The 23,803-nt window shown below is 40.3% G+C and overlaps 2 protein-coding genes across 2 annotated transcripts in view; both read left to right on the forward strand.

Annotated features, from left to right (window-relative positions):
* Positions 1 to 22,266, forward strand: part of LOC139951265 (sushi domain-containing protein 2-like) — a 31,026-nt gene extending 8,760 nt beyond the window's left edge. Inside the window, exons 4-21 of the mRNA XM_071950065.1 lie at positions 675 to 896; positions 1,468 to 1,605; positions 2,258 to 2,423; positions 3,909 to 4,160; positions 5,004 to 5,197; positions 6,845 to 6,966; positions 7,845 to 8,159; positions 8,524 to 8,771; positions 9,951 to 10,106; positions 10,787 to 10,954; positions 12,256 to 12,401; positions 12,836 to 12,968; positions 14,451 to 14,604; positions 15,153 to 15,247; positions 16,459 to 16,644; positions 17,013 to 17,189; positions 18,029 to 18,126; positions 18,833 to 22,266. Coding sequence (XP_071806166.1) covers positions 675 to 896; positions 1,468 to 1,605; positions 2,258 to 2,423; positions 3,909 to 4,160; positions 5,004 to 5,197; positions 6,845 to 6,966; positions 7,845 to 8,159; positions 8,524 to 8,771; positions 9,951 to 10,106; positions 10,787 to 10,954; positions 12,256 to 12,401; positions 12,836 to 12,968; positions 14,451 to 14,604; positions 15,153 to 15,247; positions 16,459 to 16,644; positions 17,013 to 17,189; positions 18,029 to 18,126; positions 18,833 to 19,006 — 3,144 coding nt within the window. The 3' untranslated portion in view covers positions 19,007 to 22,266. The remainder of the gene's footprint in view (positions 1 to 674; positions 897 to 1,467; positions 1,606 to 2,257; positions 2,424 to 3,908; positions 4,161 to 5,003; positions 5,198 to 6,844; positions 6,967 to 7,844; positions 8,160 to 8,523; positions 8,772 to 9,950; positions 10,107 to 10,786; positions 10,955 to 12,255; positions 12,402 to 12,835; positions 12,969 to 14,450; positions 14,605 to 15,152; positions 15,248 to 16,458; positions 16,645 to 17,012; positions 17,190 to 18,028; positions 18,127 to 18,832) is intronic.
* The window catches only part of LOC139951266 (uncharacterized), a 221,555-nt gene continuing 204,557 nt past the window's right edge, over positions 6,806 to 23,803 (forward strand). Inside the window, exon 1 of the mRNA XM_071950067.1 lies at positions 6,806 to 6,824. The gene's annotated coding sequence lies outside the window, so the exon portion shown is untranslated. The remainder of the gene's footprint in view (positions 6,825 to 23,803) is intronic.

Here is a 23,803-nt window from a genome sequence, read left to right on the forward strand (position 1 = left end):
ACGGTCGAGCTGTCTGAACCGTCGAGTTGTCCGAACGGATGAGTTGTCTGACGGACGAGTTGTCTGACATTCGAACAACTGACCAATCAACGCAAACCAGAGAAGAGTAACTGGTACCCTGCAAGCTAAAGGGATTGTCCGTAGTTTTTCACTGGTTTGTTGACATGTGTGTTGTGACAGCAGCCATTTTTCTTCTGGTAGGCCTATTGTTTTCTATGCTAAACTTTTACTTCCACTTTTCTATTTACAATTCTATGAATGAAGTTAAAGGAGCAGTCTCAAACATCATATGCAGGGTACTGTTGCCAACAGCTCAAAGCAAAGCACACTGTTCGCACTTATCCCAAACTTAAAAGAATTGCCTGGACCTAAGCGTAGCCCAAATAGGTACCCACATGTAGCCCATCATCAGACCTGAAACGCTACAAAACTCAGTACCTAACTGTGGCCCATCATTTTATCTTAAGATATGCCGGCACCTAGGTGTAGCCCAACTCCATGCCTAGGTAACTGATAGCCCCAACCTAGTATTGTAATATAACTTGCCAACCTATAAGCGTAGCCCAAAGTACGTTTTACGATTATGCTTCCTCAAGGTGGTTGTACTTTATTTTTATTTTTTATTGATCTACTTTGTTTGTTCATTTAATATTTTAATTGTTTGACCGATACAGGCGGATAAGAAGAACATCTTGATAGCGCCATTCATGGCAAACATTGATCTAGCAGTTACTGGCAATATATACTACAGAGAGACGACCGACTCGGCCGAGCTGGAACGAGCCGTTGGAAAGGTCCGGCAATACTTTGTCAGGAACAGCGAGTTCCAGCCCAGTAGTTTGCTCATTGTCACATGGGATAAAGTCGGATTTTTTGGATCAGCAGCACCGTCAGTTGTGAGTTTTGATTGCGGATACATTAAATCATTTCATCAAGAATTTAAATTATATTTCAGACATCAAACTTCTCATTTGGTTCCTCGCAAACTCTAGAGTGCTTGACTGAACTTGGTTGTACAATTGTATAAAAAGTGATTTTGCCAAGCTTCAGTTGAAACTGTGCATGGGCTGGATTTCACAAAGAGCTAAGCTGTGAATCAATCTCAAGTTGGCTATTCCATTTAAATGGAGACCTGAGCTTGATTTTACAAAGCAGCAGGATTCATCTTAAACAGGTTAAAGGGTCGTATACATTTGGTGCCTCTGAATATTAATGTCACTCAAAACTTACTCTGTGAGAACTACAGCAGTTTTGAATAGTATAAATGGATTTTAAGAAAACTTTTCACTTTTAAATATAAATGGCAATTATGGAAAAGTATAAACTTTTATCCCACAAAAACTCTACCACCTTTTGAAATGAAATTTAGTGATGGTAATATCTATAACTTGATTGAAACAAACAGTGGGTTCCAATTGCACAAAGCATACAATCCATTTCAAATTATTTTGTTTATCCTCCTTCCAGGTGAACACCTTCCAATGTGTGGTTGTGTCTGACACAGTCAGCACATTTGTATTTTTCCTCTACCAGAATATTACTTGGATCACTGACGTAGGGAGCGGTGGTAACCAGAACACAGGCATTGGCGCCCAAAAACCTCAGGTATGCTTCCAAAATATTGTGTTTGGGTGGTTTGGTTGGTGTACCTTGCCTTCCACCTTTCTGCAGCATGGATGTTTTGTACATGTTGAATTTTAGCAAGATCTTTATCAGGGAGTCCATACAGAAGTGAATTGCAGGAATCAAGTCTAGTTGTGACGAAAGCGTGAACAAGACGAAGAGTAGTTGCTTCATCCTGGTATCGGTGAATTTGTAATATGTTCCTTATAGCTGTGAGAGCTCCTTTGCAACACGAGATTACAGGCAAATTCTGATGGTTCAATGACAGACTGGGCAATATGAACTGTTGGCGGAGAAATCTTGTTTATGAAACGAGATCCTAAAGATAAGATCTCAGTTTGGGAGTCATTCAGAGCAAGATGCTTTACTATAATTGCTTCTCTTCACCCAGGGGAATTTGGGGTACCTGTGAGGGTAGAGGTTGATAAAAGCCTTTGGATCGCTTCAGTTGCCCAGGCTGTTTTCTCCCCAGCATGCTAAGGGAGCTGAGAAAGAGTACAGGAATGTTATTGGCCCAGCGACCAGGGCACTATTGTAAAGCACATTGTGTCGTTATTGTGTAATGCGCGATAAGAACTTGTTATTATTATTAGAATAAGAGATGTTAAATTTTATTCTTATTATTCAATTTCAGGTCGGCTTTGATGCAGGAGACTCAAGAAATAATGAGATTTATGATCTGGAAAGCTTAGTCGACGGGGCGCTAGATCTTCCATGTGCCTCAAACGTGGATCCAAAAGACCCACCAGGTTTCTTCATTTATAAAGTGTCTGGATCTAAAGTGGAGAGCCCAAAATGTGGTAAGTACTGCTGCTCTTTAGTCCGAGCTGGTTTCCATGGTCCATGTCTTTCTTAGATCAAGTGGTTGAGTGCAGGACTTCAATCACAAGGAGCAAGTTCAAGTGCGCACATTTAGTCGACTATTGACCAGCAATGTACATGCGCAGTGGCACACTCACTCGAACGATTCGTTTGGAAGCCTAGGTCAACCATTGGTACCACTGTATTTAACACTCTATTGCCTTCTGCCTTTTCGCTACAGTGTTCTGGTTCCCCTCTGCACTTACACATGTTAGCATGGAACAGGCAATCGGGACCAGGGAAGAAACCATGGTCCCAAGGCTGGTTCCAAATGGTCATCCACAGTAGCCAACCAATGGTCGACCACAGTAGTCAACCAATGGTCGACCACAGTAGTCAACCAATGGTCGACCTCAGTAGTCAACCAATGGTCGACCTCAGTAGTCAACCAATGGTCGACCTCAGTAGTCAACCAATGGTCGACCTCAGTAGTCAACCAATGGTCGACCTCAGTAGTCAACCAATGGTCAACCTCAGTAGTCAACCAATGGTCGACCTCAGTAGTCAACCAATGGTCGACCTCAGTAGTCAACCAATGGTCGACCACAGTAGTCAACCAATGGTCGACCTCAGTAGCCAACCAATGGTCGACCACAGTAGTCAACCAATGGTCGACCACAGTAGTCAACCAATGGTCGACCACAGTAGCCAACCAATGGTCGACCACAGTAGTCAACCAATGGTCGACCACAGTAGTCAACCAATGGTCGACCACAGTAGTCAATCAATGGCCGACCACAGTAGTCAACCAATGGTCGACCTCAGTAGTCAAAAAACTGAGTCAAAATAGTCAACCTTTTGATAACCACGTTGCGCACTCTAACTTGCTAAAGTTTGTACGGGTAATCCAGCCTAGACTGGTCCCAGGTGCTGGTCTAGGCTGACAGGCCCAATGATTTTATTCTGTGAACATGCAGTGACCTACGCTTTCCACATCTGTGATCCGAGGTGATGTAGTGTCAGCTTGCACTTTCGATGATAATGTTCAAGTACAAGCATGCAATGCTGTTTTATTCACTTATGTAATTATGTGTAAATGTATGGGTGAATTGGCTGTGAATCTTCACTTGAAATTGATGTGAGGTCAAAGGTAAATCCTGGCAAGATCCGACTGGGCCCTCAAGGCAGGTATCTGGCGTTGTTCACGAGCATCGAAGTGTGATGACGACAGATGTTCATGCTAAATCCGGCCAAGCTGATTTTACAATGACTTTAGAATAAGTATTGTCGTCTAGTTACTGAATCAAAATGTTTTGGTTTATGAGACTCATAATTGTCAGAATAGTTTTAGTGCATGATCCAATTAAGTCCACTGTTTGGTAAAGGAATTACATGAAGATAACAGGTGTAAGTTGTCAGAAGAAAAGGATGTCTTTATCCATAATGTTGGCCCATAATGATGAGCAATCTTTTCTCCAAAATAGGTCCGAGTGAGCCACTGCAGCTTTACCCCGACTATGCCGGTATGTTCGGCGGTACAAAAGTCACCGTTGGTGGGTTTTGCTTCAGTGAAAACGACGTCATTGAGGCCGAATTTGGAACTGCCGGTAAGAGCATGTGCACCTATGTGAGTCGTTACCAGGCGTCGTGTGTTGTGCCAAGAATGAATAGTGTCGGTGATGTGGTCGTGACGTTGTCTGAAGGATCCAGAGATATGACCGGCACCATGAGGATCAGTAAGTTAAATGATTCAGTCAATAATTTTTAAACATTACCCTTTTAGAGGTAAAGTGTATTATCCACCAAAATACAACACCTTCGTCTGAGATTCGCAGGGCTTTCATACAGAAGCACCAAAGAACCTGTCTGTCAGCTCATCACCTGGTCACCGAAACATGGAAGGAGAAACAGGAGAAGACAAAGGCTCAGCTATACAGATGTAGTTGGTAGGGACATCGGGGTGTTTCCAGCTGATCTTACCAATGATAGACAGGGATGGGCGAGACTCGACTTGATTCCGACCTCTGTCGACTAGAGAGAGAGAGATATGTGTGGTACTCACTCGTAAAATTTATGGCAATACAAACTTACTTGGTTAGAAGAACAGCCGCCGACGAGTAACTCGTCCTAACTGGAGATAAGACGAGTCCTAACTCTTTGTGAAATTGACAGGCAGCAGCTTTAGATAGCATAAAGCATTTTGAGATTCATTTCATTGTGAAGTTAATGTGGCTATTGAAGATAAATGTAATTTTTATCACCCTAATTTTAAATCCGTGGACCGTTACTGTCAGAAAGGTTTTTTAATTATGGATTATCTTTCCTACGTGGACATAACCGCCCTAGACTTTCGGCGATAATTTTACAAAATTATTTTAGTGAAATTGTTTTAATCATTTCTCAAAAACTACATCACCTCAGCAAGTTATGTTTTAAGGGAAGCTTTCTACCATATTTATCTTTTAAGCCTGCATAAATCTGTGGACATTGTATTTTGTTTGAAGTACCCAAGCCCTTTAAGAAATATGTTTAAACACTATTATTCATAAATTTCTCCCTACACACGTTTTGTTTTCAAGTGCCCCTTACATCGCAGCCCCCGACAGTGAGTCGTACGGACCCATACGAGAGGAAATGGCTCCAATCAGGTAACCAGCTCCAGATCACATGGGATAGAAATAGTCTGGTCTCCGATCTTGTAAACATCAACATACTGAGCTACAAGGCGGGAGAAAGGAACGAAACCACGAACACGGCCTCCCCAGAATGGGTGGTAAGTTCAAAGGCATCAGTCAGGGACCAGGGGTCGATTTCACAAAAAGTTAGGACTAGTCCTAACTTAGATCTAGTCCTAAGTTAGGACGGGTAACTGTGGCGTGTCATGGCAGAGCGGTTAAGAGCACCGGATTCAATCTCTGGTGTTTGTTCAGCAGAGTGTGGGTTTGAGTCCCACTCGTGACACTTGCTACGTACATTTGGGGGGTAGTGCTTTCAGCTCTACCAGCCAGGCTTTGGATTGATGATACCCAAGCCTACATCCATATGGACTGTAAAAAGGGTAACCCTGTTTCAGCCCTAGGAGTAGGTGGCAACGGCCTCTTGAATAAAATAATTGTAGCCCACACCTTGAAGTGGCCTTCAGGCCTTGTGTGTCTGGCAACTTGCATTAAAAAAAAATTAAAATTGTCCTAACTCGAGATAAGACTAGTCTTAACTCTTTGTAAAATCCATCCCAGCCAGGGCTACATTTCAACATGTTCAAGAAGCTGTTGAGCAGAAAGTACTGATTTGAGGTTAAACAAAGACAAATTTACTAAATTAGGATTAGAACAAAGACCTTCGGACTAACTTGCCGGCGCTTTACCAACTGAGCTCTCAAGTTATTTGTTGGCGGTCTCCCAATGTTGTTAATATCTTTGTTCGGGATGCAAGTCAGAAGCCATAAAACCATCAAATGCCAAGTAGCCATAGATCACACCAAAGTTTACGATACAACCTGGGAAGCGTCAGCCAGGGGATCACCTAAAGACATGCGACTATTAATTTTAGATATCAAATAGCAAAATCCTGCTTAGACCATTTCTATGCTAAGCAAAAAATGGGTGGGGCAGCAGTTACAACAATGTAAAAGTTCTGGACTTTAGGCCTTGAGCAAGATGCTTCACTATAGTTGCTTCTCTTCACACAGGGGTGTAAATGGGTACCTGCGAGGGAAGGGGTTGATATTTTATTTGAAAAAAGTCTTTGAAGCACCCGGCAGCCCGAGGCTGCATCAGGAGCTGCTAGGCGGATAAGATTAAAGCCCGGTTCATACTTCCTGCGAATGCGAATGCGATACGAATGCGATACGAATGTTGACGTCACAATTTCGCAACAAATTATTCGCAGTAGTTTAACTTTGCTCAACTCACTGCGAATATCGCTGCGAAAGGAGGGTTGTGACGTCAAATTCACGTCAAATTCGCTTCGCATTCCATTTGCAGGAGGTATGAACCAGTCTTTATGTTATTGGCCCAGTGACCATTGGCACATTATTGTAAAATGCGCTATATAAATTTTGTTATTATTATTAGTATGGGTTTTGTCACTACAACGCCATAAACCGCACCGACGCCTTCGTTTCTCGGACACAAACATTCTCCGAGTACCCCTCTCTCATCACTCCTGGGGAAACCGTTCTTTCTCTTGGTCGGGTCCTTCCCTATGGAACTCACTCCCCATCAAACTGAGAAGGGAGACTTCCTTCAACAGTTTCAAGAAAAACTCAAAAGCCATAACTCTTCTAATCAGCTGCTTCTCCTTCTGTTTATTTTGATTAATTAATTCCTAGTTCCTAGATGTAAGCTTTGTAAGGGTTCCTGCGCCAGGATATAGTTTCCTATATTATTATTATTGACTATTTGATTGAATTGTTTTGTAGGAGACCGTAATCGCAGTCAACGTCTCAAACAGTGGGAGATACTCATTTACCTCAACAGGGCTCCCAGATATTGACCAAACTAACGCAATGGGAGTCTTCCGTATCTCCGCCTCTTCTAAACCGTAAGTTTCCTTGCAACAACGGGTTTGAACAGGCATGCAACTCTTCAGCAACAACAAAAAACGCGGAAAATAATTTTGTAAAAAAGCAATAAAAACCCTACCGAGACAGACTGTGCAAACAAATGATGTAGAAGTAATGCTGTCTCAGTGATTTGATTTTATGCAGAGTTTGTTTGTAGCGACAGATTTCCATATCATGAAACGCAGAAAACCATGGATCCGCGGAAGAGCTACATGCCTGTTTGAATTTAATTATGAACTCCGTCATTAATTATGACATAGTGCAGTCCTCTATGAGCTAAAGTAGTAGTCCCAGTCAATTTTCTTTACCTTTTGCCCAGGTAGTAGTTAAAAAGCAGGACAGTACTTTTTAGAACCGAGAAGTCTCCCAACAGTCTGATAAATCTACTCCACGGTAGAAGAATACATAATATAGCAGGACAGTTCTCTAAGAACAAACTCTACCTGGCAAGTAGATACACACATGATGTTACCGCAAACCAAATATTGATACCTCACCATGCAATGCCTCAAATCCTATAATTATGACATCATCGTAATTTAATAGTATTTTGCAAGTTTCACCAGCATTAACATCATCCAGCCCCATCTTTAGGTAAACCGATGGTAAAACAATGGAAACTCGCAGATTGGTTACCATGGCGAACATGATTGGCCTATGAAGAATCTCACTTTGACCTCTAGATGAGGGCACCAACTCAAAATAAGTCAGATGCAAAGGTCTAACTTTCAAGAGCTTTCACCTTTCATTTCATATTCATTTTCTTTCATAAAAAAATTATGGACATCCTAAAAGAATAATCACATTAAATATTCATAATTTTAATTGCCCTATTTTCATGATAATTATTGTTTAGGGATGGTGTGACCCTCACTGGTGACCTGCACTTCTTGGGTTACCTCATTAAGACTAAAAGTTATCAGGACAACCCAGAAGAATGGTCGCAAGAGTACTGTAGGGACTGGTTTGATGAGGATCAGTACGAGCCGGCATTTGCACAGGACGTCAACGCTTGCCCGTGCACCCTACAGCAGGCGCTAGCGGATCAGGCTCGCTTTGTCGCTAACCCGTGGTGCGATTCCACGCTGCAGAGTCCTGAGGGCATCAAGGCACTTGATTTCTGCTTCGCGAGACCTGGGATCAAACATTGCGCTCTGGATATCCTTCAGAGGTAAGAACAGCTGTGATTTGATTTGATTCTATATAATTTCCCAAGATGATTTATCCGTCTTGATTGATCGAAAGAGATTCCATGGTCATACCTGCAATATAAAAACAGTTAGAAGTGAGTAGATAACTTGGACTTATTGTGCTCATCAGATGAACTATGGCGGCCCAATAATTGGTGTTCCTGGTTTGATTGGCAGCATATTGCACCACAGCACCTTGTAAATCATTACATGGTGCTTTAAAGGAACAGGTCTCATTCTTCAAAACGAAGCTCAATATACCTTGCAGAAAATAATACGGAGTGCTTTGATATTTCCCAAGGGGTGTGATAATGTGCTCTTCTTATTCTTATTATGATTATTTAGTCCAACCCGTTCTGCCAGTGAATGCTGCTACGACGGAGACGACAACCTGGTCTATGCCCAAGACTCCATCTATGGCAGTTTCTCCAATCGTGTTAGTCGTTTCAGCGGGACCAGTCCGCCACTCGGCAGCGTGACTAGCGATCTGGTGCCGTATATGTTCTGTATTGTGGTAGGCAGTGACCCAGACCACTACTACCAGCGAGCGAGGCCAACACGCGACTGTAAAGATTACAAGCCAGTTCGACCTGGTAGGTTTTTGCTTAGTTTTACTAAAAGCAGTTTCATTGAATTTCTCTTTGGTCCAAAACCATAATGCCTCCATTCCCTAGAGAAGTCAGTTGCAGTATAATGTACAAAGTTTAAGCGTGCACAGCCTAGCAGTTAAGAGCACCGGATTTAAGCTTTGGTGTTATCAGCAGCAGAGTTTGGGTTCAAATCCCGGTCATGACACTTGTGCCCTTGAGCAAGGCACTTAACCGTAATAGCTTAAAAAATATTGGGAAGTTATTGCATTCTACTATACCCTCCCTCGGGAAAAAATCAAACACTTTTGATCTTGGCTGTGCTCCGTGGTCATAATGGGTTGATGTGGCTGCCAGCTGAATGCTCCCTTGCATGCCTGCTTCTCGAACACGTTGTAGCCGCATCCTTCGCAATTCAGCTCTTAGCTGCGAGTAAGGACGATTAGCCCCCCAAATTATTATTATTAGTAGTAGTATTATACCAGTCAGGCTTCTGATGGATGATACCTAGGCCTATGTCCTTGTGAAAGGGATAACCCTGTGTCAGTTTCAGGAGTGGGTGGATTGCAAAGTAGCCCTGGTATCTCAGGGTCGATAGCCCAAACCAGTTAAATGTAGCCCTCACTTTGGAGACACTGTCCATTCTTGTGAGTTGGGCGATACCTCGTGCAAAAAACAAATAATTAAATACAAAATTATCTTTATATGGTGTGATCATGTTGCCTCGCACCCATACCTCGTCTACTGTTTCAGTCCTGACTTTCACTTTTCACTTTATACAAACATTCTTCTAGTTGCATAAATCAGAAATACGTTAAAGGTTTGCCGAACAGTTTCAACAACAAAAATCATAATCATTAAATTTAAAGAATACTCCCTTGCATTAGCATTCATCAGTCAAGAGAACTAATTCAACTTGAAAGTCTAAATTTATGGATTAAAAAATTTACAACAAGTCATTGAAAAAAATGTCATTGAAAAAAATTGAAAAAAGTTTCAACAACAAAAATCATTAAATTTAAAGAATACTCCCTTGCATTAGCGTTCAACAGTGAAGAAAACTAATTTAACTTGAAAGTCTAAATTTATGGATTAAAATATTTACAACAAGTCATTGACAAATATTTCTTCCCCTCCATGGACAACGTTGATTATTTTTTCTTCTCCTCTCTTGATATTCCCCAGCGATTGTTTACGGTGACCCTCACTTTGTGACCTTTGACAACATGAGTTATACCTTCAATGGTTACGGCGAGTATGTCCTTCTCAAGACGAAAGACGCCACCACTAAGACGGAGTTCCGCATGGAGGGAAGATTTGAAAGAGTTATGAATTCTGAAGGTAATAATTATGTATATCTGGTTTGTGGTAAAACCATGTGTGTGTGTCGATTTGCAATGTAGAATTTGTTCTTTAGAGATCTATCTTGCTATATTCTACGAATGCAGAGTAGATTTCTGAATTTGGGACTTCTCAGTTCTGAAAAGAACTGTCCTGCTTTTTTATTACTACCTGGGCTGAAGGTAGACAATCAGCTGGGACTACTACTTTAGCTGAGTGGATCATTATTAACTTCACCACTGCAGAGTTATATTGGTTTTAGAGTTTTGACTAGCTTGCTTCTAGTCATCATTAGGAGACTGAAGAAATGTGAGAGGAGTGGGCTTATAGACCAATCCGACGAAACAAAATTGGTAGCGCCCTCTATTGAAAAAATCAACAAATGCGGTGGCTTTGTGCATATAATCTAGGCATTGAAGACACCACAGCAAATTGCGTGCGATGCTAAACACTTGCGCGCCCGTTGAGCGTCAGATTGGCCTATAGGGGTTCAGAGGTGTCTGTGTAGAGTCAGCCTAGGCTTTGATTGGTCATTATTTAATTCTGATAATGATGAGGATGCCTCATATGTGAACTTAATCACTCTAGCTTGCGAGGTAAAAAAAAGAAATTATATTCTTTATTCCTGATGAAATTCTTACATCATATTCAATTTACCTTTGTCTGATGTATGCGAACAGGAAATGCCGTGAATGCTACAGTTTTGACAACTCTTGCGATACGTGAGAGCAATAATGAGGACAATCGCATCCAGATTGAGGCAAATGACATAACAAAGATGAATCTAAGAGTGGGACAGACCGCTAAACTGCAGGACATCGGAAACAGTAGATGGCAACAGTATGGAAGTAAGTGTGAATCATATTATTAAAATCATGGCCAGCGGTTATTCAAACTCTGGTGTTTCTGATCGACAAAGTGTGGGTTCGAGTCCAAGTTGTGACGCCTGTGTCCTTAAACAAGACACTGAACCATGATGCTTTGTCCTTTGGATGGGAAATAAAGCAGTTGGTTCCAAGTGTTGTGTAACGCACCGAAAAGAATCCAGTGTGCTCATCGAAAAGAGAAGGGGGTTCGCCCCGGTGTTCCTTGTTTGATCGTCAGCATAATACGCCACAGCACCTTGTAAACTATTACATGGTGCTTTGAAGAAGTATGTCTTATACTAAGAAACGTAGCTTTACATACCCTGCTCAAAAACATACTGAACGCTTCGATATACCCCTGAGGGTGTGATAAAGCGCTATTCATAAATGCCTCAGACAGTTTTGCTATTCCTATTGGTGGAGAGTGCATCATGTGGGTGTGTATAAACCTTTGTTTATGACCGGTAAAAATTGTTAATTTATGGGTGTGACACGCGACCTTGCATCTGTTCTTATATGACAGTTTCTTCATTCCTATTGTTCGAGAGCAACGGCTGAAACAGTGCCACATCACACGATACGTGCGATGCGCACAGCATTCCCTTATAAGGAGTTATTTACCCGAGGGCGGCGGAGGGCTTTACCATTTCATAGCTGGAGGGGTGTTGTGTTGAAAGAAATCATTTAACAATTATAATTTTTGCATTTATTCTACCTGTTGACCAAAAAGTGATGATGTTTTTGATCAAAAACATATTTATGAATGGGAATCAAAGTGTGTTGAATTGGTTTTCAACTTGTGGTTTACACCCGCCGAGGCCTGGTTCTTTATAATTTACCTCGACTTCGTCTCGGTAAAATGATCAAGAACCAGGCCTCGTTGGGATTAAACCACTAGTTGAAAACCTCTTCACCACACATTGATTCCCTTATTTAAAAACCTAGTATTATTATTAAAAAGGTACCAACATGGTCAGAAAATTTTGACAGTTCGGATACTTAATTGTAGGGTTTTAACAAAGTATTATCAGACAGTGTCTAATGTGTTTTCAATCAACAGCTTAAGAGCCTTGTCACACGAGGCAATTTACAGGCAACCAGTTCCAGGCAATCACAAAGAAGAAAAGCCATTCACATTTCAGTGTTCTGAGGAAAAAATGACTCATGTACTACCAAAGTCGTCATGTAGAATGCACTGCAGTTGGTTGCATCTAAGTTGCCTGTAAAAGTTGCCAAGTTCGACAAGGCCCCAATGCAACAAAATTGTTTGTTTCCTGTTCCAGATTTCTTGGTGATTTTCCCCGGTAACACCGGCACAGGAGTAATATCCAAGATGGTATTCCTATTCAAGCAGTCACAGATCGGGATTGTTGTTGAGGCTGGGGACCAGTTGGTGTGTAGCATGGTGTTGCTCCCAGAAGACTTTAAGGTGAGCCTCTAGAACTTAAATTTAACTAGGAGGTTTTTCTTTAGAGAAGCCGACTTTGGGTTCGAATCTCAGTCATGACTTGTGCTCCTGAGCAAGGCAATTAAACCTACATGTAACTGCTTTGTAAAAAGGTATTGTATTCTACTCTAGCAACCAGGCTTCTACAGTGGGTGATACCCATGCCTACATCTATGGACTGTGGAAGGGGTAACCCTTTTTTTAACCCAAGGAGTAGATGGCAACGTGCCCCTGGAGACAATTGATTTGGGTCAATAGCCCAAATCAGTTAAGTGTGGCCAACACCTAGAATTGGCCTTCACTGATTTTTGCAGTAAATTAAAAAGCCTGGTGCAAGTGTGATACAAATTTTGATGTCACAAATTCGCAGCAAAGTTCAAACTTTTTCAAATCTAATTTTCTTGTTTTGAATTCAGGGACTTAATGAGATTGAGGGATTACTAGGGAGCTGGGACGGAGACATGTCTAATGACCTCAAGGATCCCGAGGGAAACACTCTCCCTAAAACGTCCTCCTCGCAAACCATCTTCTCAGACTTTGGACAAAAATGTAAGAAAGTTTCCACTTCTGAAATTTTTATTCTTGAATATTATTTAGACTGATTATACTGTCAAAATTTCAGCAACAATAGTTTAGATGTATTTCTTATATTCAACTCGTGAATTACAATTAATGGTTCACATAAAGTGTATAAAGAGACTGTTCCCACTGTGAAACTTTGAATATTTATGGCGAGCGCAAAGCTACTTTAGCATAAACTTCTACTTTGTATACTATGCATGATCTGTCCCTTAGGGTTTGATTTCACAAATAGTTTTTGGACTAGTCCTAACTAAGGACTTGTCCTAACTAAGGACTAGAATACAAATGTTGAGTGGCTCTGAGTGGAATGGGAGGAATTTTATCGCAAGGTAAAATTTGGACTGTTCCATTTCACGAGGCGAAGCTGAGTGAAATGGAACAGTCCAAATTTTACAGAGCGATAATATTCCTTCCATTCCACGAATTAAAGCCACTCAATATTTGTTTTATAGAACTGACATATAGTTCCTTGTCATTTGATGTATTTTAAAAGTATAACTTTATGAAAAATCACACAAATTACTGACAACTAAAAATCATATAGCGCAGCGTAGCGGCAACAATGGACAAATCGGATCACAACATTTTGCACAGGTGCTCCTTTGTTTTAGCAGCAGCGCGGCGACGCTGTACTGCTCAAAAACATTGGGAACAAGGATGATATCCTAACCGTTGAATGGGAAATGCTAATCCCCATGGGCAAATATGTATTTTTGATCGCCGGTGCGGATGGGAGTAATAGTGAATGTCTAATGAAGTAAGTTCCACCAATCAAATGACAAGGATCTGTATGTCAGTTATATAATCCTAACTAAGGACTAGTCCTAATGAGAGACTATTGCTAACTTAAGGCTAGTCCTAAGTTAGGATGAGTAACTTGTCCTAACTCGAGATGAGACTAGTCCTTTCTCTTTGTGAAATTCATCCCAGACCCTCAAGCACCCCCATACAGAAAAAAAACTTATGGCAAAAGAACCATTGCCTTCAGCGCACCCACCCTTTGAGACTCTCTTCATGCTACCCTAGCCCTCTGTTCTCAGTCAAACCCAGATCTCTTCAAAATACACCTTATCTTTTTTGTAAATCTTTTATTGTTTAATTGTTTATTTGGATTGTTTGTAAAACCTACTGAAAGTTCTCCCAGAATTTAAATACGCTCTATAGATGATGTTACCTCTGACGTCACATAAAAACCATAACATGATTCGTGCGCATACCTGCCGGGCAAAACCTTTGTGTTTTGGCAGCCAGTTAGAAAGTGTATACAATCTTAACGTGACTACACATCTGTTTGCCCGGCGAAACATGACGTACACAGTGTTTTGTCAACAGAGGGTGGTTTGAATGTAAACATAGGTCACATCGTCTCTAAGAACATCTTATTAGTCCATCTCACACAAGAATATTTTGATCTTGCAACTCTAAATGGACTATTCCATTTATGTCCAGGGGAGGCCTTTCCACCGACGATATTCACCTACATTGGAGATAAGTTCACCCATGGAGAGTACCAGTTCAATGACTTCACCCCTATCTTCAACCCACCTGATGATGTGCCTTCCAGGGAACTCAAATCAGTCTGTGGTGAAGATGAAGCATGCATGTGAGTCAGGAGTGACACGGTTGCATTGTTTAAGTTACAATATAAAGCGCCACCAAGAGTTTTTCTAAGAAGAGGAATTTTCACAATACATGATTTTCATACTAGCCTGAACATCTGACGTCACACTTATCTAGAAATTTGCCAGAGATCTGCCTTGAGTCCACATCAATTCCCCTTCATAATCACCATTTACCTCCCATTCATTTTACATGACTTCAGAGTCAAATCCTACATTGTATGTGCTGTACACATATATTAAAAATGGATGCTGCTGCATGCATTACAGAAAGTGCATCTGCGAAACTAAACATGTCACTTCCCTTGTTCAATGAATATCTGATCCAATAAAATCACTGTTTCCATAAAACCAACACATGTCTTTGTCTTGCGGGTAAAGACGGGGGACTAGTCTAAATGATTTCCTAGAGGGCAGACCGGGGTCGACCCAGGGAAGCTAATCGAATGCACCCATAGTGATCTCAGTTTATAATAAAATCTATAAAATTTCTTTCTTTTACATTGAATTTTCACTCTTTTCTTCCAACAAGATTTGACTACCAGATGACAGGTCTAGCATCCTTTGCAGCACACACTCGCATGGGATCGGAAATGGTGCAGAAAACAATGGCCGCTTCTAACAAAGGTATGCGCAGTATCTTTCTTACCTCCTGAGGGCGTTTAGTAACCAAGTTTTTTGTTGTTATCTAAGATTTAAAGTGTGGTTTACTTCAGTGAGACTTGTCTCAAAGATAACATTCTAAGTCTCTGTGGTTTAGTTTAGTTTTAGTTTTATTAGACTTTCCACTGGCTTAAAAATATAAATATACAAATGGATACATAAAGAAACAAAGAACAAAATAGCAAAAAAATACTTAGCCAGTGAGTGGCGAGGAACAGGTGACCAGCACCTCTACAAAGCTGTCCTGCTACAAAGAATGCCCCCTAATACCCATCCCACAGTTAAAAACCACCCATCCCACTGTTAAAACAAAAAGGGGGGGCGCTTGAAGGTGTGACTGACAATTACAGATGACAATAAGAGCAATGGCAATGCGACACCAAAGTGCAAACATCATCCGCTGAAAATTTAGATACAAACTTGTCCCTGTAAAAAGGGACGCAGAAGAGTCTTGTTTGTAAACAATGTAACCCAAGTTACTGTGAACTTCTTCCATGGTTTCTCAGAAACCCAATTACAAATGAGGTGAATTAACGGCAGGTAAAAAAACCTTGTCCTAGATGGTACTTCCACTGGTTGCCCTGGACTTATTTGGACATGGTCCCTTATAAGTAATCTCATAGAATATGTTGTCCAACTGAAAGGAACATTACAGCAGCTGTTTTTTTAGTAAAACAACAATTCTATTATAATAATAATAATAATATCAAAGTCTTATATAGCGCACATATCTACCAAACAAGGTACTCAAGGCGCTGAGTATTTACAAACTTTCAGAAAGGTAGGTTATTGCAGTGATGAATTCTGAGACCCTATTATTTGGCACCTTATAAGGGTTTACAAGGTGCTACAGCGCATTAAGCAGCCACAGCCAGGAACACCGGGGCGAACCCCTTCTCTTTTCGATAAGTGTACTGGGTTCTTTTACATGCGTTACACAACACATAGACCAACGACTTTACGTCCCATCCGAAAGAAGAAGCAATGGTTAAGTGTCTTGCTCAAGGACACAGTGTCACGGCTGCGGATTCGAACCCACACTCTGCTGATCAGAAACACCAGAGTTTGAATTCGGTGCTCTTAACCGCTCGGCCACAACACTTATTATGTTCCTTTAATAATGTGTTTCAAACAAAACGATCGAGACAATAACAATAATCATTTTTTTTTTCCAGTATTGATGTGTCCATATATACCAACACCTGCCCGTGGGTCCAAGACCTTCGTTGAAGCCACCAATCATGCTCCAGGCTCCGTGATTGAATTCAAATGTGACGATGGATACATCTTCCTTGGTGAATCCCATCGGGAGTGTAAAGAGAACCAGCAGTGGTCTGACGCCTCGGTGCCATCCTGCCTTGGTAAACATTTTTATGTTATAATGTTATATAACAAGTACCATTGTGCCATACACATCCATTTAGAATTGGGAATGGGTGTTCACTATCTCTTACGTAACTATGCAAAAGTTTTCCCCTAACCATGTGACAAAGCAACTGTCTCGATAGTCTGAGGAATTCAAGTTTAAGTGGTAGCTTGTGATCAAGCATATTATTGTACCAGACAGTATTTGAATCCAACAGGCAAATGGCTCCTTGAGCCATCCAAAACCCAAAGGTATACCGTCTCTTTACATCTTTCTTCTTTTGTCGACTTTTTGTTTTGAAAAGAAAATAACAAGATACCTTTTGCATTGTTATTTATACTGTGTAATCGATAACATTTACAGAGGTGAAGTGTGGCACACTGGATCCACCGTCATACGGAAACATGAAGGTAGAGGTCAAAGGAGAAGTGATTACAGCCACTTTCAGGTGCGACAACGGTGCCGAGATGACTGGCAGTGCTACCAGAGTATGCGGAGCTGATGAGAAGTGGACTGGAGAGGAGACTAAGTGCACACCGCGTAAGTATACCTAGCGAGAAGGTCAGAGCTCTAAAGCCCTTTCATACTTCATGCGAAAGCGAAGCGAATTTGACGTTAATTTGACCTTACAACTCTCCTTTCGCAGCGATTTTCCCAAGTAAGTTGAACAGAGATGAACTGCTGCGAACTTCGCATTCCCAGTCTCCGGAAGTATGAATCGGACTTAAGGGTTTCCATTGGACTTTGTCTTCCACTGCCCTGCGGAAAGTTAATAAATAATAATAATATTATGCATTTATATAGCGCTTAAAACAAGGTTTCTAAAGTTACCGTGACATGCTTTGGTGTAATTCTACCGTGCATTCCCACCCGGACTTATATTTCGCGAAGTTTGCATAGCGTTTTACAGGGTGGTCGTGGTGGTTTTACAGCGCTGTGATGTTTCCATTTGACTTTTTAGCTGCCCTGTTAAGTAACTGTTGGCTTCGCGGAAGTCTTCTGCGATCTCTTTAAGCCTGTTAGTTTGACATAATGGTTGCGGTAAGTTGACAGGGAGGTTAGTTTACCATGCCTCCTAATCAGCTTGAATTTTGTAATTTTACACATATGGCGTGTGACTTTTTAAAAAAGCGTTATTTTTACACTTAATGCTTCCCTTCACCTGGGTATCAAGGTATGGTATACCTGTCTTGTTGCTTAGATATATCAACACAGTTTTTGCACTCGGTCTGACAATATTATGCAATGGTAAAGAGAAATTTACTTGGACTCACTCCAATGCATTTTCGCAAACTTGATACCAATCAGTAAATAAATCAATTGCATAAGCCATACTGTCATTAATATTAACAACTCTTGTTTATTTGTTGTCATTGCAGCCGCGGGTAGTAACACAGCTGTCATTGTTGTTGTTGTCATCATAGTCATTGTTGTCATTGTAGCTGTCGTCGTTCTTGGTGTATATTGTTACAAAAAGGTAAGAAATGACAAACAATATGTGACATTTCTGGGCACAAATTCATGTTTTTATATTTGGTTTGCGGTAACACCATGTGTGTATCTACTTGCCAGGTAGATTTTTTCTTTTGAATGTCTTGCTTTATAGTCTTCTACCGAGGAATAGATTTTCAGAATTCGTGAGACTTCTCAGTTCTGAAAAGAACCCTCTTTCTTTTTTACTACTACATGGGCGGACAGTAGAAAATAGCTGAGAAGTCTCCCAAAAATCCAAAAATCTAGGCGCAGTAGAATATAGAGCAAGAAATTTCTCTAAAGAACAAAATCTACCTTGCAAGTAGACACACTCATGGTGTTACCACAAACCAAATGTAAAAGCTTCAGTGAGTTGTATTTATTTTGGGCAACCCATTTTATCAACACCGATGTGTGTTAGCACTGTATACTCAGTACTTACCCAAGTTCTGTGAAGAAAATCACCGGCTAATTACTCAGGTGGGATTCGAACCCACCACCTTTGCGATTCTAGAGCAGTGTCATACCAACTGGACCACCGAGATTTCCCGGTAGCTAGAGGCAGTTCAAATACTATGTTTTAGCAGCGGATACTGCAAACGATTTAATAGATGTTACATGTGCATCTTTAGTGAGTTCTTAAGTAGCCTCTTTTTACCCTTGCCAATCCCGTATTAATACCTTTCATTTCTGCCGTTTTATTTTGATAGAAGCAAGTGGCAGGCTCTCAGAAGGTGACCAGGCCGCCAGATAGCGCCTATCAACCCGTCGAAACAACTGCAGCTGGCGAGGGTGGAGACGTGGAAATGGGCGCCAAGAACTCCAAGTCTGCGGAAGATGACGGTGGATTTAGCGACAAGCCTGATGATAGAGATCTAAAATAGTAGATGACGCAATATGTCATTAATTTGTACAAGACCGCCCTCTGTTGAAAGTGTGAGAGGCGCATTACAAGAATCTCCCACTAAAGGGATTTGATACCTTTTGTAGATCAAGTCGTTGGCTATATCCTACTCACTGTGAATGAAGACACTAGGGTGTGCTTTAAATGGGTGATTCACGTAATGGAAACGTTGTACTATGTCAGTCAGTGGTTAATCATACATAGGTTAGGTTGTTAGCAAAACTAAGTAATTTTCACCGGTTTCGTATGCGTTTGTAATTTTGTATGGTTTGTGATTTTCAAATAACAACGATGTACATAAAAACAATGATTATTGCTTGCATATAATTACATAACAATAAATTTGTATTAAGGGAAAAAAGAATATTCTGCCAAGTAATAGTAAAAACATTACCTTAAGAAATGTTTTAATGTAAATAAAGTAATATCACTGTTCCTCATAATAAATCTACTTTAGAAAGTTCTGATTGTGTACACACATTCTTATGGCCTGGCGGTTTGTGCGTTAAAAATGTTAAGCAGTTTAAGGCCGCAGGCATGTCACTACTTGAAAGCTCAATTAAAGATTTTCCAAGTTTCACCACTTAAACTCCAAAACTATACATCCTTTTCACCAGTGGATGTGTTTACATTGAATTATTTCGGTCATAATGGATGAGCAGTTACTGCGTGATTAAATTAAGTCCACTGTTTGGAAAAGGAGTTACATGAAGATAACAGGTGTTAGTTGTCAGATGAAAAGGATGTTTTTGTTCTAGCCCCTTTCTTTAATGTAGCTTTCCAGTAATGTGCTATTTAGCTCTGTGCAACTAGCGTGAATCATTTCAGAGAACAGTGGATGTCACCTAGAGTTCTCACAAAGGTCTCCCTTTAATACCGAGAACTTTTTTAAACTTTGAAATGAATGCAATGTACTTTAAAATCGAAAGAAGGTGGGGTATCTTTCCTCGCCCCATCAAGGACCTCGGTTCGAATCACGCCTGGGCACTAGGTGGATTCGGGTTTCAGTCCCTTGCTGCCTGTGTTTTATCAATAGAATAATTATCTGGGGTTTTCCTCCCACATCTAAATTCTTAAACCACTATCCTCGTCCTCTCTCACTTGGGTCATTTGTTGGTGCAGGGGTTAATTTTGCTTTTCTGAGAGTCCTTGGCTTGTGAAACCAAGAATACTTTAAGTAACAAATGAATGAACTTAAAATATACCTTTTGGGAAAGTACTGTACTTGCTGGTCTTTGGATGTGTTTTAGAGCAATTTTTTTGTCAGTAAATTTGTGGGCTATAGTTGGTGTTTGTGTTGGACCATAGCATTAGACTTTGGCACTTTCTCAAAACTAATTCAAGATAAGTTGTTGAAAAGTTATCCACAATTGGTAAATCATTGAGGATAAGTTGTGGAGTGAATGTTTCATTAAAGTTAGATTTTGGCCCAGTACAAAACGTATTATCTGTACTGTGTTTACAGACTCCTCAATGATCAGTCTGTGGTTTAGCCAAAATGATAAGAGCCCAATTTCAAAGAGCTGCTAAGCACAAACATTTGCTAAGCATGAAATTTCGTCTGCCATAAAAACAGGATTACCGACCAAAATGTCCATTTGTTGCATATTGCTTGTTACTGGTATTCAGCTGTTGTTTGCTCATCCTGAAAACCATGTGGACATTTGGTTGTTTACCCGGTTGTTATCAAGGCAAAAATTTCATGCTTAGCAAATTTTTGTGCTTAGCAGCTCTATGAAATTGGGCCAAGCTTATTCGCAAGCAGTCGTATTAGTAATTAAACTTCTTGGGAATATCTTGCGCGATTATAAACTCAACTGCCGAAAAGTCTATCCACAAGTTGTCCCAGAGTAGTTTTTAGAAGATGCTTTTAGCTGTAAACCGTAGTTTTATTATAGTAACCTAGAGAAATATCACTGTGCAGTATGTATTTTTCTTTTACCCAAAAAAAGATAATGTTTGTTATTGCATTATTTGGTCTTTTAATGTTCAGTTATAATGAGTAGGCATATAAACACAGTTTAAATTAACTTTACAATAAAAAATGTTCTTGTTTAAACCAAAGTATAGATTACTAATTATTTTTTGCGGTAAGAACAGAACACTCAAACTGTGAAATGTATCAGCCCAAAAGCATGTCCAATGCGCATATCTGCGAGCAAAATATTCCGGGTGATTTCCGAGTTGAAACACGACTACAAGAATGGTGTTGTGAACTTGAAACGTACGTCGCATAACTACAAATCGATAACAATATTTTCCATTCTGTAAAGACCTTTTCAAGTTAACAAACAAACCGCGCTAGTAAGCATGGACGACCAAATGTTAGCAACACATTCAATCGTGTTATAATAAACAGATGTTCTGTCAAAAATAATTTCTTTCTTTTTTTGCAAAATTTCCAAACATAATCTCCCAAGAGTTCTTTCCTTTGTATCCAACAAATTCAACACTGCTTTTAAAAAGTGTGATTGTAACTGTGCTCTCTTAATGTAAGAGAGTGAAAAAGCACTCTTTCAAGAGCCATATGAAGGACAACTCTTTTTCGAGTGGTCTTCCACTCTTTTAGATTGAAGTTTGCATCTTTTTGAGTGAATTTTCTCTCTGTCCTGGAGTGAAACCCCTCTAAAAGAGTGAAACAACCACCACTCTGTTTGAAGAGCCTTAATAATAACTTTCGATTTATATAGCGCCTAATAACTAACACTTAATTCTCTAAGCGCTTTACATTAGTGCCTTATTATGAGGGACAGCTCGAAATATAAAGAGTGGTGTTTTTCACTCTTTTACATTTAGAGAGTGGCCATCTGTCTATTCTCTGCATTTAGTTTTCCAACCTTAGTTGGCAAAAACTGTGGGCTGTGATGACGTTGTGCTAGAAAGGTCTGTTCAGTTGTGTATACCTTCTTGTGGCTGTGATAAATCGTTGCTTTTAATTGACTAAGTATTTGAAATTCGTAGATAGGCATCGTGGAACGAATGTGACGTCACACGTCACGGAAGATACTTTGATATGGACGTTATTTTGTGTTAATGTCAGCAATAAACATTCAGAATATTTGGTACTTTGTTCAGTGAATTAATTAAAGTTTTGTTTTTCAGAGCATGACAGATTTCGATTCAATTTAAACATGCAGTTCGTGTCTCAGAAATGTTCAACTCATTGGCACCAAGTCTTTTATTGTAAGCTTTCACTACTTGTCATTAAAAAGTTAAATAAACAACAATACAACACCACGAGCACTGAGTATTTCTTCTTTCTTTTTTGGCTGATTTCACCATCAAAGCACTATGAATCAACGTGAAGACACTGGACACTATTGGTTATTACTCAAAATAATTGTTAGCATAAAAACTGCCTTGGTAACGAGCAATGGGAGCTGTTGATAGTATAAAACATTGTGAGAAACGGCTCCCTCTGAAGTAACAAAATTTGTGGCTTCAGAAATGAAGTTTATTATGCATCTGAAAGCACACAAATTTGTACAACAAAGGAATTTTTCTCTCATTTTACTTCTTGCAACTTCGACGACCAATTGAGCCCATTTTTTCCACAGGTTTGCTATTTTATACATTGTGTTCGGATACTACACCAAGTAAGAACTGTCGTCGATTTTACAAAGAGTTAGGACTCGTCTTATCTCGAGTTCTTAACTTAGGATTAATCTTAAGGTCTGCATGCTACAGTGCAGGGTTGGGACTCGTCCTAAGTCCTAAGATTATTCCTAAATTTGCGAAATCGGTTTTAGTAAAAAGTACCAAACGTGTCCAGTGCCTCCAGTTGAGATCAGTCTTTGCTTTATTTGTGAAATCGAGCATTGGTACGTACATCTCTTCGTCCTAATACTGAATCCTGTTTTCTCATTAGAATTGCAAAAGGAGCAGGCCTAAGCATTTGAGGGAGGTTCTTTGGAATTAAATAGTTAATAAACAATGGAATTGGATACTTTTAAAACAATTGTTATGACAGAGATTGGGTAGCTCTTTTCACCGAGGCTCTCGTGGTTTAGACAACAGTGCAGCCGTGACGTGTCTGGAAGGAGAGACCACATGCGCACGCGCGAGTGACGAAGCCACGAGGTCTTTTGCAAACTTGATTTTGCGCGGTTTTTGTTGTTGTTGTTGTTGTTGAGTTATTGATAAAGTTTCAATCTTCAATCTTATAGTGCTGAAAGATTAACCAATCACAGCGCGTAGTAGGCAAATTTATCCTGACCTAGTATAATGAATGGTTTGGAATTTTGGAAAAATCTAGAAGTAACGAACAATAGTTAGAAATTTGAAGTTGCCTGGAAAAAACAGGCCATATACGGGCTAAAATTCATACATTCTCATCCGTTTCGCCCCCTGGCGGTGGATCTAAGAGAACTATGCGATTTGGGAAATAGTGGAGATTGCGATTCCGAACTTGAGCTCCACAAAACGACGGTCCACTTATTTATAGCGCCCCGCCACCCCCCCCCCCCCCCCCGCGGCACACACACCCTGTTTACTCCACAGACAAAAAAAATCTTCAGCTTGAAAAAATGTGGGTTCAAAACACTAGAAAACATACCACCTCATCATACTTTACATAACAAAACAACAACTGAGATAAGATTCATGAACCTATCCATACAACCTACCCGACCCATGTGGTTAATGAATAACACTGTGTCAATATCCAGTCAGACAAACGGAATGTGTATGTTATAACACAATCCCACTAAACTTAGTCTTGATTAACTTACTAACACCAATGACTTTAGTTTAATCATAGTTCAATCTTAGGCAAAGT

Source organism: Asterias amurensis, chromosome 19 (genome assembly GCF_032118995.1).
Source record: "Asterias amurensis chromosome 19, ASM3211899v1".
Lineage (NCBI taxonomy): Eukaryota > Metazoa > Echinodermata > Asteroidea > Forcipulatida > Asteriidae > Asterias > Asterias amurensis.